General features: G+C 34.9%; 1 protein-coding gene across 1 annotated transcript in view; it reads left to right on the top strand.

Moving 5' to 3' along the window:
* The first annotated feature begins 35 nt into the window (after positions 1-35).
* LOC113095765 (testis-expressed protein 264-like) overlaps positions 36-12,611 on the top strand; it is a 60,682-nt gene continuing 48,106 nt past the window's right edge. The window contains exon 1 of the mRNA XM_026261135.1: positions 36-571. Within this exon, the coding sequence (XP_026116920.1) occupies positions 314-571 (258 nt within the window). The 5' untranslated portion in view covers positions 36-313. The remainder of the gene's footprint in view (positions 572-12,611) is intronic.

Below are 12,611 nucleotides of genomic sequence, written 5' to 3'. Positions count from 1 at the left end.
TCGTTATTTGGTTGGCTCGTTTCAAGCCAACCCTCTCAGTCACAGTCACATGGTGCATCCAGGAAGCAATGTGTACAGTGTTTCTGTGCAGAGGAGGATAAACAAACGCTCAGCTGTGTCAATAACAAAACTAAAAGACGAGTTTAAACTAACCTGCAGTAAAGTATAGATACTGTAAACATAACATCTGCAGAGCGACTCGAATGCTGTTCGGAAAGCAGAAGGATTAATTTTGTGTGTGCCATCACAGCAACTAACAACTATTCACACACATTGAGCGTTTTGTGCTGGATTTTCTGACAGCCGGGCAAAAATGTCTGACTATGTCATTTTACTGCTGATTTTGTTTCTGGTTATTTGTCTCATCTTAACTCTGGTGGGCTTCGTTTTTTACACCGGGCTTTTCTCGGAAGTCGTGATTCGGACTGGAACTCCTCCTGTGAAAAACATCACGATTGCATACAAGTTCAGAAAAGGATCGTACAAGGCCAGCGGAGCCGCTTTCACGGAGAGCTGCAGTATCGGACCGAAGCTGTCGTCTGTCGGTGTGTTTTACGATGACCCCAATCAGGTCAGTAACTCCGTTTTTTCTGATTCAGTGATTCTTGATGCAACTTCACCTCCCGTTGTGTTCAAAACAACATTTCCACTTTAAATTAGAAATGATTAATACAATGTTCTTAACACAAATTATAGTTATAGCTCACAACCCCCTAAATCCACCTGTCATAAAACCATAACTCAAAACTGCTTTGTCCCAGAATTTAAGAATTGGTAAGAAGTTTGACTATTTCTATACTATGGTACAGTGATGATAACAGGTGGTAATACCATGGTACTTTATCATGCTACTGAATGATTAATGTTGCACAAAGTTTCAAATATTACCACAGTACTAACATGGTCATTTTAGTATAATAAATTAAGGGTTATTGTATTAATGAGAATCAAGCCTCAAACATGTTATTATAATAATATTTTAAATGTATGATTCATCTGGGTTTTAAAACTGACTCACTGAGGCGTTTCCTTAAAATAACTTCATGGCCACAATGTAAAGCAAAGTCTGCTCTAACTCTAATTCCTAAGTCAATATTATGTTTCATATCTATTATTATACAGTGCTATTTAGTGTATCAGAATAATAAATTAGTATAACACGCTGTGCAAGGATCCAGAGGTGAACATGGAGCTCATGGAGGAACAACTTGGTTTAATATGAAAAGATTTAAGGTGCTCTTCATTCATGCACACCTCTGAAAAGACAATGGATTGAATTTGGACTGCTCAGCAGAAAGTGAAATAACTATATGCAAAATATGTCAGATGTCTCGGCAAATATAAATGAATATTTAAACCAGAACAGGTCATGTGTAGGCTCCCTGGATGGCTGTCATTAATATTTCTGTACTGATCTAGGGCTGTACAGTCACTGCAGCAGTCATGCAGTAATAGTTCATCCATATTATGAGGTTGGACACTGGAACCTTGAGTGCTGTGGTAACTTTTCTATTTTATTTTGTGCAACTTGGTAGTCATTGCCAAATGGGATTGCTGGCTTGCAAAGTAAGGACTGGGAATGTCTCTTTGGTCCCATATATTGAACCATATCAGTGTGGTGCTTTTTTTTTTTTTTCTCTCTCAGTATAACTTGTGAAATTGAACAGGTGGGGTATTGCATAATATTTTGTTTGCTGAGTGCATGAGAGCTGTTGATTTTTCTTCTGTTCTGTAGGCACATTTTGTTTCGAGTTGTGACCTGGGATTTGTCTCCTGAATGGTAAACTGGGACAAAAACAAAAGACTGGATTTGAAAGTACCTTGGTAAAAGTACCTAAATTCCATGGGTTTGAAGTTGGGAACAAATCTTTTTCATGCGTGACCGGACAAGGATCCCCGTTAAATTCCTACCTCCTTGGACCATAAAATCATTGTTTTGGCCGACATTCATTGGTGGGTTGCATTGGTGGACAGATTCTATTCAGTGCCTGATTAGCAGAGCTGGTTTTTAACTGAAAAAATATAATCTGGATTAAGTAATCAGATTCCAAAAAAGTATGTACTTGTAATAAGGTTATATAACATTTTTTTTTTTTATTTGAACATTGAAACAGCTACTGATTTATGCATTAATTTATATTTTAATTATCACTTTAGTGATATTTTAAGGTAAAAAGTTAAGTAACATGTTTACATGTTCATGGTTCTCTGATATTGGTTAATGGTCACTTGACATGCATGTAAACAATACAATGCAATCTTTTTTTCTTTTTTTTTAATGATTTTAATTTTAAATTTTTAATTAATTATTGGATTAGGTAAATGAGTTCTAATGTAAAAGTATCAAAAAGTGTCTTATAGATTTGATTTATATTACCTTAAATTTGTAATATAATGGATTTATGTTACTAAAATTTTTGTCATGTACTTTGAAACAATTTGTAAGTAATCTACACAGCATCGCTGATTAGAAAGCTAATAATATTGGGTGTTAGTATGATTAGCAAGCTATGCATTTAGTCATCCAATATGATTTTAAGGAAGGCATGAAATAAAAATTCATTTTCTTACAATATCCTGCAAGCTCACATTCAGATCTGCCTCCATCCAATCAACAGTCAATGAAAAAAAAACAAGTCCTCACCCTACATATTTTTGTAATAATCTGTTTTGCTGAGATGTACGTCACAGTACATAAGAAAAGATCTGTTGCTACCCACTTTTGTGTCTGAGTTGCCTAACTCGTTTAGACCTTATTGGACAGACAGTTGAGTGCAAATGTCATGCATCTTAGAATAGAAAAAGGAAAATATGAAACGCTTCAGTCACATAGCCTACTTCTATATTCATCACAGGACCAATTGAAACCATATGGTGATGTGACTAAAAAAAAGACATAATAAAGTGAATGCCAGGCTGGCAGTGGAGTTTTACAGACTTTATTCATGGCCATGATATTGGCTGAAGAGAGTTAGGAATATATTTCGCCATGAGCACCATGATATTATTATGTACACTCAAGACAAACCAGCTTACTTGTGTGAAAAAATATATTATTAAGTTCCATGCTATTACCCATCTGGTACTTGACTTCTGCCACAGTAATTTTTTTTTTAACTGGAAAAAGAGACGTGGAATAAAATTATACATTCAATTCTGGGTTTCTTTTCTGGAAAGCTAAATTAAAGGGTTAGTCTGCCCAAAATGAAAAATTCTGTCATTATTTACTCACCCTTAAGTTGTTCTGAACCATATCATTTTCTTTCTTCCTTGAAGCACAAAAGGAGAAATTTAGTAGGATGTCTGAGCTGTTCTCTTTCATACAATCAAAGCAGATGGGTACCAGGGGCTGTCAAGCTACAAAAGGACAAAAAATTGTATCCTATATAAGTTCTGAGGTTTTTTTACACACACACACACACACACACACACATATATATATATATATATATATATATATATAAAATGATCATGATAATTAAATGATGATTGAATTGAAGTATTATTTATTTATTTATTTATTTTTTGTGAACCGTCTGGATGTTTGCGCTGCTGAAACAATAAGCAAATGCAAAGTAAAGGGTGTTTTTTCAGTGCTGCATAAACTGCCAAATTAGCTTACTTGGCTTAAAGCTGATCGCTGTGTTTCAATGAAAATTGTCAAAATCAGGTCATGCATTTTTTGATGTCAGGCCAGTAGATCCCTAAACACTAGATGGCACTCATGGTCCAGGGTAAAGAACATAACTTGCAGTAGAAATGGTCCAGTTCAAGCCTACAGGTTGAATGTCAGGGATGTTCAGATTCTGTTTTTATCAGCACTGGACACTTGGAACTTAAACTTACACCACACTTAAAATTGTATGAATGCAATTGTTTTGGATACTACTACTAATAATTATCATAACAATGTTCTTTTAAGTGTTCATTACAGTGGCCCGACAGTATACTCGGAAACTTATACCACACATAAAAATGTATGAATTTAATTTATTTAGGTAAAAATATAATTATTATTTGTATTTATTATTGTTTATAACCATAATTGTTACTCCACATAATAGTTGTAGACTTACACCAAACCTGATTAGCATCGATTACATTATTACAGAAAAAAATATATAGTTTTTATAATTTCAAATTACGGAAATAATAATAGGATAATATAATAATTTTTCTTATTCATATTTGAATAACAATTTGTTTTGTATATATATATATATAAATTCTTTCATGCAGTCACTACATTCTAAATAACTTTTGGAGCCATGTGTATATATTTAACTGATCATTTAATCCAGTACCTTAGAGTTAAGGTTATTATTCTGGTTCATTCATGTAATTGGTGATTTATGTTTTTGGGGACATTCTTCCTCAAAGCCAGCTAAAGCTCTGTGATGCTGCTCTACAGTCCTCTGGCTGCTCTCACAGCTGTGCCACGCCGTCATGTGAGAGGGTGACATCTGATGGGTTCCGCTGTGTTTATTGTCTTTGTATTGAGATAATGACAGCGTTGGGGTTTTTGATTGGCGCACTCACCTTTTAGTGTCCAGCCACTGTCTCCCCTAAAGCCAATTAGATTCAGATCTGACTATGATCGGTTGTTAGCACTTGCTGAGGTCGCTGTCCGATTTTAATTGGCATAATGCTCGGCGCTTATTAGCATGCTTAGCTCTCCGGTGGGAGGCAGGGGTTGATATGGTCTGTTTCAGAAGGTCAGCTACCAGTGGAGCCAGAGTGTTTGAGCTTGACAGCATAAAATAGAGGGATTTACACTTTATTGAGGGAGATTGCTTTTGAAAAATACAGAGAATGACTTTACCTACTTGCTTATTAGTGGCAATGGAAAACCATTGTGGCATTTACATAAGCATTTAAATGAGACTTCTTGGTGGTTGATATTCTAGGTGCAAACACAGTTTATAATTACAGTACAAACTTTATTTTAAGTTCAGTTACTATTTGAAATAGTTGTTTTATATTTGAATTTATTTTAAAGGTTAATTTATTCCTGTGAATTTTCAGCAGCCATTTCTCCAGTATTAAGTGTCACAGGATCCTTCAAAAATTTTTATAATATGTTGGTGTGGTGCTCAAGATTTTTTTAAAAATGATTATTATCAGTGTTAAAATTGTTACACTGCTTAATATTCTGTGGAAACCATGAAAACATATTTTTCTTTTTTTCTTTTTTTATTAACAAAATTTAAAAGAACAACTTTATATTGAAATAACATATGACTTTTGCAACAATGTAAAAGTCATTTTTGATAAATGTAATGCATCTTTTCTTTTCTGAATAAAAGTATACATTGTCAAAAAAAAAAAAAATAACCTTTTGATACTGAATAAAAAAAAAAAGCCATTCAAACCATTACTGCTTTATGAAACATTTTTGAGAGGCTTTTTATGACAGTGTTGATTGATTTGTCTGCTTGAAAATCCCATTTTGCAGCAATAAAAATAAAGTGAGATTAGCAGACTGAGAACTTTATCTTATTAGATAAACACAAGTGGAGAAAATTGGCCTTTGGGTATATTCTGCAGTTAAACTTTTTTTATATATAAGTTGCAATATGTTATGGCAATACTCAGCCTATCACAAAATATTTAAAATCACAGTAATATCATGCCATGAGTATTATGTATCATAATAATAACTACGTTTCATGAGGAGATTCCCCACTCCTAGTACTGAAAGAGAAAATGTAGCCAGGTTTCTTGTTGATAAGTCATCTTTTATACATTAACCTGTTAACTGTGCATGATACAAACCTAAATTTTTATAATTCATGACGGAAAACATTTTGTAACATGATTTTGTTATGCCATTTACATGGTAATGCAATGTCTGATTTTAAAATGAGTTTTAAAGGATGAATTTTGAGATTTTATGTTTTCAAGTGATATATAACTTCTGATGATTTCTAAAATGTGATAGAGAAAAAGGCAATGAGGAAGTCTTTTTTTTTAAAACAAAGGTCAAAGCTCCTTTTGTAATGTAGATTTCTGAGGGTGCACTCTTGTCATAAATTGATCTATTACTTTTCCTAAATAATGTTTTACAAAAAATATTGGTATAATATGTATTTGGGAGTCTTAGACCTTTCCAACGATATATAGTTTGTCAAGATTAGATTAAATTTGATTGTAATATAGTATAGTCAATGTAGGCGTCACGTATAGGGACGGGGTGACATTTAACAGGTTAAGTTTATGGCAAAAGTTTTGAAAGCATCAGCAGTCACAATTTTGATCTGATTTAGGGAAATAAGTACAGAAACAGTTAAACCAGCAAATGATCCGTTCATTTTATCCACCCTAATTTTGACCCATTTCTGTGGATGAAGTGGTTTTTCTTGGCATTTTGATGCTTATACCAGACATATTGAGTCAAGTGACTGTTTGTGACTCATGCAGGGTATTATGAGTCAGAGGTGGGACAGCTTTGACTTTAATCTTTTATTCTCCAACTGCGTTTGAACTCTCAATGATTTTTATATTCAGTCACCTTCATTAATGCCATTTGGCCTTGTGATGCACCAGCATGAAACCAGCTTATTTATGACTGTTTATAAATGGAAGAGCTTATTCTCTTCAGGCAGTTTATTCAGCCCAGGTGTCTACACTCAGGGCTGATTGGAGAGGATGCTTTTCAGGTTTTATTCAGCAGTCGAAGTGAATCAGTTGTTACTTCTGTGCAACACAGGCTTGATTAACAATCTGCAGAACCTTCGCAAACACTGAATCAATCATGGAAGTTAATGGTAGAAGCAAAAGGCTGCCATTTAAAACTGGCCTACTTTGTCCAAAGTTAATAAATTAAATCAGCGGATGAATAAAAAACCTTTACAGCTGTTTCACAGCACATCAAGTCCCTATACTCTGCCTTACACTTTCATCTTCTAAACTGAAATCACTCTGGCTTGTCTTTATTGTTCTCTTTGATTTATTATGTTTTGTAAGTCAAAGAATACTTCACAGTCAAACACAACTAGTTGATACAGACCTGTTTGTCTGTCTATCTATCTAGTGTTAAATGTAATTAAAAACACTTTGGCCTGGTTTCACAAACAGGGCTTAGACTAAGCCAGGATTAGGCCATAGTTCAATTAGGACTTTTAAATTATTTTTCATAAACGTGCCTTAAATAAAACAAAGGCACTGATATATTTTAAGATCAGTCAGTGCAAGTTTCTTTCAGTTGACAGAACTTGACACAGCTCAGACTTACATTTTAGTCTGGGACTTGGCTTAAGCCTTCTCTGTGAATCCAGGGGTATAAGTATTAAATAAATCTAGAATAAACATCTTTATGTAAGAGAGCTTTAATGTCTTTATCACATCTGGTTAGGGCATGATGTATCAGTAACGAGACTGTCAGCAGCATCCTACAACCCTCTCTGAGCAGTTGCGTTGCTTCCGAACGTCTCTCAGTTCATCACCTTTGAAGCAGTGCTGCTTCAGCCATCAAAGCACTGCTTTCACTCCATTTCAAGACAATTATTTCCCAACTTCGCTTGCTGTGAGCAGTGTTCCCATTTTTATTCATAATAACCCACAGCTTTTGAGGACTATGATAGTTTTAGTGGAATAAAGAGTTAGAGTTGAGCTATTTATTTATTGAATATCTGTCAGTCACTCTGTTGAAGAGCTGCTCTTTGCATGTACACACTACCTTTCAAAAGTTTGGGGCTGGTAAAATTTAGAAAAAAGTTTTGAGCATAAGGATAAGTGTCTTGTCCTTCGACATTTAATCAAAAATACAGTAATTTCAAAATATAACAGTTTAAAATAACTATTTTGTATATATATATATATATATATATATATATATATATATATATATAATTTTTTTTTGGTGGAAACTGTGATACATTTGCTACAGAATTATTTGATAAGTTCAAAGTTTATAAGTAGAAAAAACAGCATTCATTTGAAATTTACATTTTAAAAGTCCCTTTTAAACAATTTAATGCAGCTATTACTGAATAAAAGCATTAATTTCTTAAAATACAGTACTGTAAATATCTCTAAGTCGAAATGGTGTTTGGAAAACATGACCCTATACTAGCTCAATTATACAGTGTTTCCGTAGGCCATCTATTCTGTCGAACAACCCACTGAATAGTCAAAGTTGAAGTTGGATTCAGCATCCTCTTATGAAACATGCTAATACATTTCTGTTTACTGCTTGAGACGGAAAAAAACTAAAACATTTCTAAGTTGGGCTCTGACCTGATCCCCCATGTTCAGCTTCTTTGTGCATTATTTTCTCTTGTTTACTCATCTGAAGACACAGACCAGGGGAATAAATGCTTTTTTACAAGAAAGAATACGAAAGGAATGGCTTTTTGTTGTCTCGAGGCGCTGGTTTAAAGTTTGGGGATTAAGACCTAATTTTAGATAACATTAAAAGGTAGATCGTCCTCACATTTAAAGCCATTTTCAGGATAAAACTCTGCTGAGCATTGTCCTTTTCAGCACTTTTGTCTGAATGGCTGACCTTACTGTTCACATGACAAAAAGAAATTGCCAAGTCGTGAGTGTTTTGTCCAGCTACTAGCAAAATGTCCTACAGTACATGCTTGACTTTTGAATGCCAGTCGCCCTCCTCTGCCTTTTTTAATTAGACCGATGGCGTGAACGTTGCCTTGAGCTAGGAGTTATGATTAGTTATAGCCTACGTGCGAGAGCAGAACATGACTGATGGACGGTCATTGTGGATCTAGGCGCTTCAGTTTAGCAGTGTCAGTCAGCTAATGAAGCAAGGATCGAGTGCATGTTAGGTGGACCTTGTGTTTCTTCTGTGATTTATGTCTGAATCTTTTTGATAGATAATCTGAGTTACCCTTCAATTTAATCTGAAGCATGCATTATTAATAATCAAATTAATCTAAATGGTTTTCCTCAAAGCTTCAGGTTGATAGTTTTGACTATTGCAGTGCAAATTCAGATTTCCAGGTTGTCCGCTAAATGCAAATACTGGAACTTTTCTCTTGTGATCCTTTTCCACGACAACTCAAATATTATCACACGCTTTCCAAACTGGTCTTTTTTGCATACTCTATTTTCTGCCCCATTAATTCTGTCCAGATTGGCCCCTACCCAACACGGCACCCACGGTTCCCCAGAAATGATACGCCATCAGTTTCAATTTCAGTCAGCATGGGAGGCTATTCAACATTTGAGGGCATTCAGGGCAGCTAATCATCTTGAGGAAATAGCAGGTTATGCATATTCATGGTGCCGTGACCCGCTAGTAAGTTCATCCTTTGGTGCTATGCTTTTATTTCATGGGGTTTCCATTAGTAACACTTAATTTTACAGTGTTCGCGTAATACATAATATTTCTTACTGTAATTAATAATGGATACATCAGTATGTGTGTGTGAGAGAGAATAACATTAAATAACAATTACCTTCCTTATTTGCCCATCTTATTCAATAAGTTTCTGTATGATTGTGGTCTGATTGTTCTTTAAAATGCAAATTCCCACCCATAGTCACCAATACCTTGTCATACACGGCAATATTTATATATTATTGAATTTTTTTTATAGGACATGGGATTTTTGATCAATTAAAATATTATAAAATATCACTCAGGGACATTGTATAGAGCCTGGTTTTAGTTGGGGGAACTGCATGAATAGTTTTCAGTGATGACCAAAAAATAGAGTTGAATCTAAATTTAAAATCGACTCTCTGTAAATAGATTGCTTGAAATGATTAGCAGAAATTAACTCTGCTTACCAGCTCTAACCACTAACCTCTAACCTTTTTTGCACTACCTTTTTTCAAATTCTTATGAAAAACATTAGCATTAGGCTCATCCATAGATGTGGCATTGCTATTATTATTTCATATATGCAGGATAGCTGTAATCTTAATGTTAAATGTCCTTGCTGCTTGTTGACCTGGATAGTGTTGTTTCACTAGCTGTGTATCTGGAGATGCTCCTTCCTGTAAGTAATGAAGCTGGTGCTTTCATCAAAAGCTTGATAAATAGCCACCCTAAAATTTGTAAAGACAAACTGCATTAGATTTGATCTGTCCTGTAGCTCCACTACGTGGTCAGCAGAGGTCTCCCTGATGCTGATTCAGGACTTCATTGTCCAGTCTATCTATCTATCTATCTATCTATCTATCTATCTATCTATCTATCTATCTATCTATCTATCTATCTATCTATCTGTCTATCTGTCTATCTGTCTGTCTGTCTGTCTGTCTGTCTGTCTGTCTGTCTTACTATCTATCTATCTGTCTGTCTGTCTGTCTGTCTGTCTGTCTGTCTGTCTATATGCTCAGACCTTTTTTGCATTATTTAATTATACATTTTAATTTGCAGTTCTACATTTATTTATTTATTTTTTTAAGATTGTATGGGTGGGATTTGTTCTTCAGCAGTTCTGTTACAGGAGCACTAGGAGTTTGAGAACATGAGCCTGCGGTTGCATTATGTTGATGCTTTGCTTATTTCCTGTTTATGCATGTGGTATGAAACAGGCCTTACCATTTTTATATAGAGTAGGACCCAGAGGTGGGACTTCTTTAGACCTGTCCAATGTCAAGCATCCATAAATCATAAATATTTTCAATTCAGTGTCAGACTACAAAGTTCTAATGTGCCGTATAATGTCCTGATCTGAGCTCTGAAGTAAACTTCTTGAACCTTTTAGTAATTACACATCCTACAGGTTTCTAGAACATTGCATAGGAGGTCTCCAAGTGGAACTTTGCTCTCTGTTTGAAACAAGACTGCATATCTGTGTTTGATTAAATATAATGAGAAAAGGGGTTTCTAGTAAGTATAGTTCTCCATCAGGTTCAATTGAGGACAGTTCCACCTGCAGTGTCCATACTGAGAAGCACCATGAAAACCCTACTTCACAAACCAGGGCTAATGAATCAAACCAGGCCAGCCATGCTAAGCTCACTATCTGCTTCTTTTCATATGGCTTTATAACCTCAAACCCATCGGTAACAGCATCGTGAAGCCCTAAGATATGGATACATTTTTCTGTATTTAGCACAAATAAGGCCAGGAAGTTATTATAAAGTTTGTTAGTACAAAAGTGTATTTTTATTATATTATATTATATTTTATTGCTCATAAAAATATGTATAATAATATTTTAACATTTACTTTTTGTATTTTTTTTAAAGAAAATAATAATACAATTGTGTGTGTATGTACAGTATATATATATGTATATATATATATATATATATATATAAATATGTATGTATATGTGTGTGTGTGCGTATAGTTATATAATTTTTTACAATATTATAAAATTACTAACATTTTTATATTAAAAATTCACATTGAATGTAAGCTGCTTTGGAAAAAAAAACATCAGCCAAATGCATAAATAAATATGAACCTATAACTGAAAAAATATATAAATAAATAAAAAAAATAAACTTTGTTTGTGTATGTGTGTGTGTGTGTGTGTGTGTGTGTATATATATATATATATATATATATATATATATATATATATATATATATATATATACAGAGAGAGAGAGAGAGAGCGAGAGAGAGTTAAATCCGTTTATATAGATTTATAGAAAAAAAAGTTGTTGTTAACCTTATAACTATTTCAAATGTATAGTTTATAGTAATATCTTTTTAAAGTGTTTTAATTTTGGAGCGAAGTCTGTATATTCATTGTCTGTGAATTATTTATCAATGTCTAAAGGATCTGCTTCAGAATTTAGCTAAATTCTGTTGATTCTGCGTCTGGTTTGCGGCTGCCAGTGTGAACCAGGCAGATGTCTCTTGTATTTTCATGAGGCTCCTCTTGAGCCAAGGCTGAGCCGCCTCACTCTCTACAATTATGCAGATCTGAGCACCTTAGGGACTACTGCGGTATGCAGAGAGCTTTTGCCATTTTGCTGCCAACCCTTAAAAAAAAAAAAGGGACACTCTCTCCGACGTGCATGCTCCAAAAACCATGTATTATCTGTGAGCGATCCCGAATGTGGCTGGGGGTAATTCCCTGAAGTCCTAGCCCCGGGAGGATCGAGCAGAGGGAGAGGATAAGGGTTGGGAAAGATGAGAGGAGTAAATCCTTGTTACATGTCTGCTAATAAAGAATTACCACCTTTTTATTGTTGCAGAGCCTTCATCTGTCAAAAAACGACGACCCCTGCAAAGACGTGCAGAGAATTGCTTGTGAAAATTGCTTTTCCCTGCAGCAGGCCTCTGGAGGGAATATAGACAAAGAAGCCGAGCAAATGACAATGTACTGCGTTTTAGTGGCCATCGTGGATTCCTGAGGGCAAAGAGTGCATTCAAAGACTGTTTCCTACATCATCCAGTTTAAATCATGAGTATTCTAAGCAATTGGGGGGTGAATGAAAAAGATCTGTTTATAAATGTATCCGCAGAGCCATTTTTAGACTGGCTGTTTCAGTGTGCTTTCGTAGAGAAGAGCAGTGAACCTTGAACACGAAGATGCGCAACACGCTGTATTGCATCCGTGTGTCTGGCACAACAACTCGAGAACCAATCAGGCTGTGAGAGAATGCCTTAGCATGCCCATTAGTGTTCATTGTCAAATCTGGGGCGACCGTCGGGAACACTGATCGTAAATTCG

Source organism: Carassius auratus, chromosome 6, assembly GCF_003368295.1.
Source record: "Carassius auratus strain Wakin chromosome 6, ASM336829v1, whole genome shotgun sequence".
Classification (NCBI taxonomy): Eukaryota; Metazoa; Chordata; class Actinopteri; order Cypriniformes; family Cyprinidae; genus Carassius; species Carassius auratus.
The sequence above is the reverse complement of the archived record's forward strand: the minus strand, read 5'-3'. Positions and strand labels throughout refer to the sequence as shown.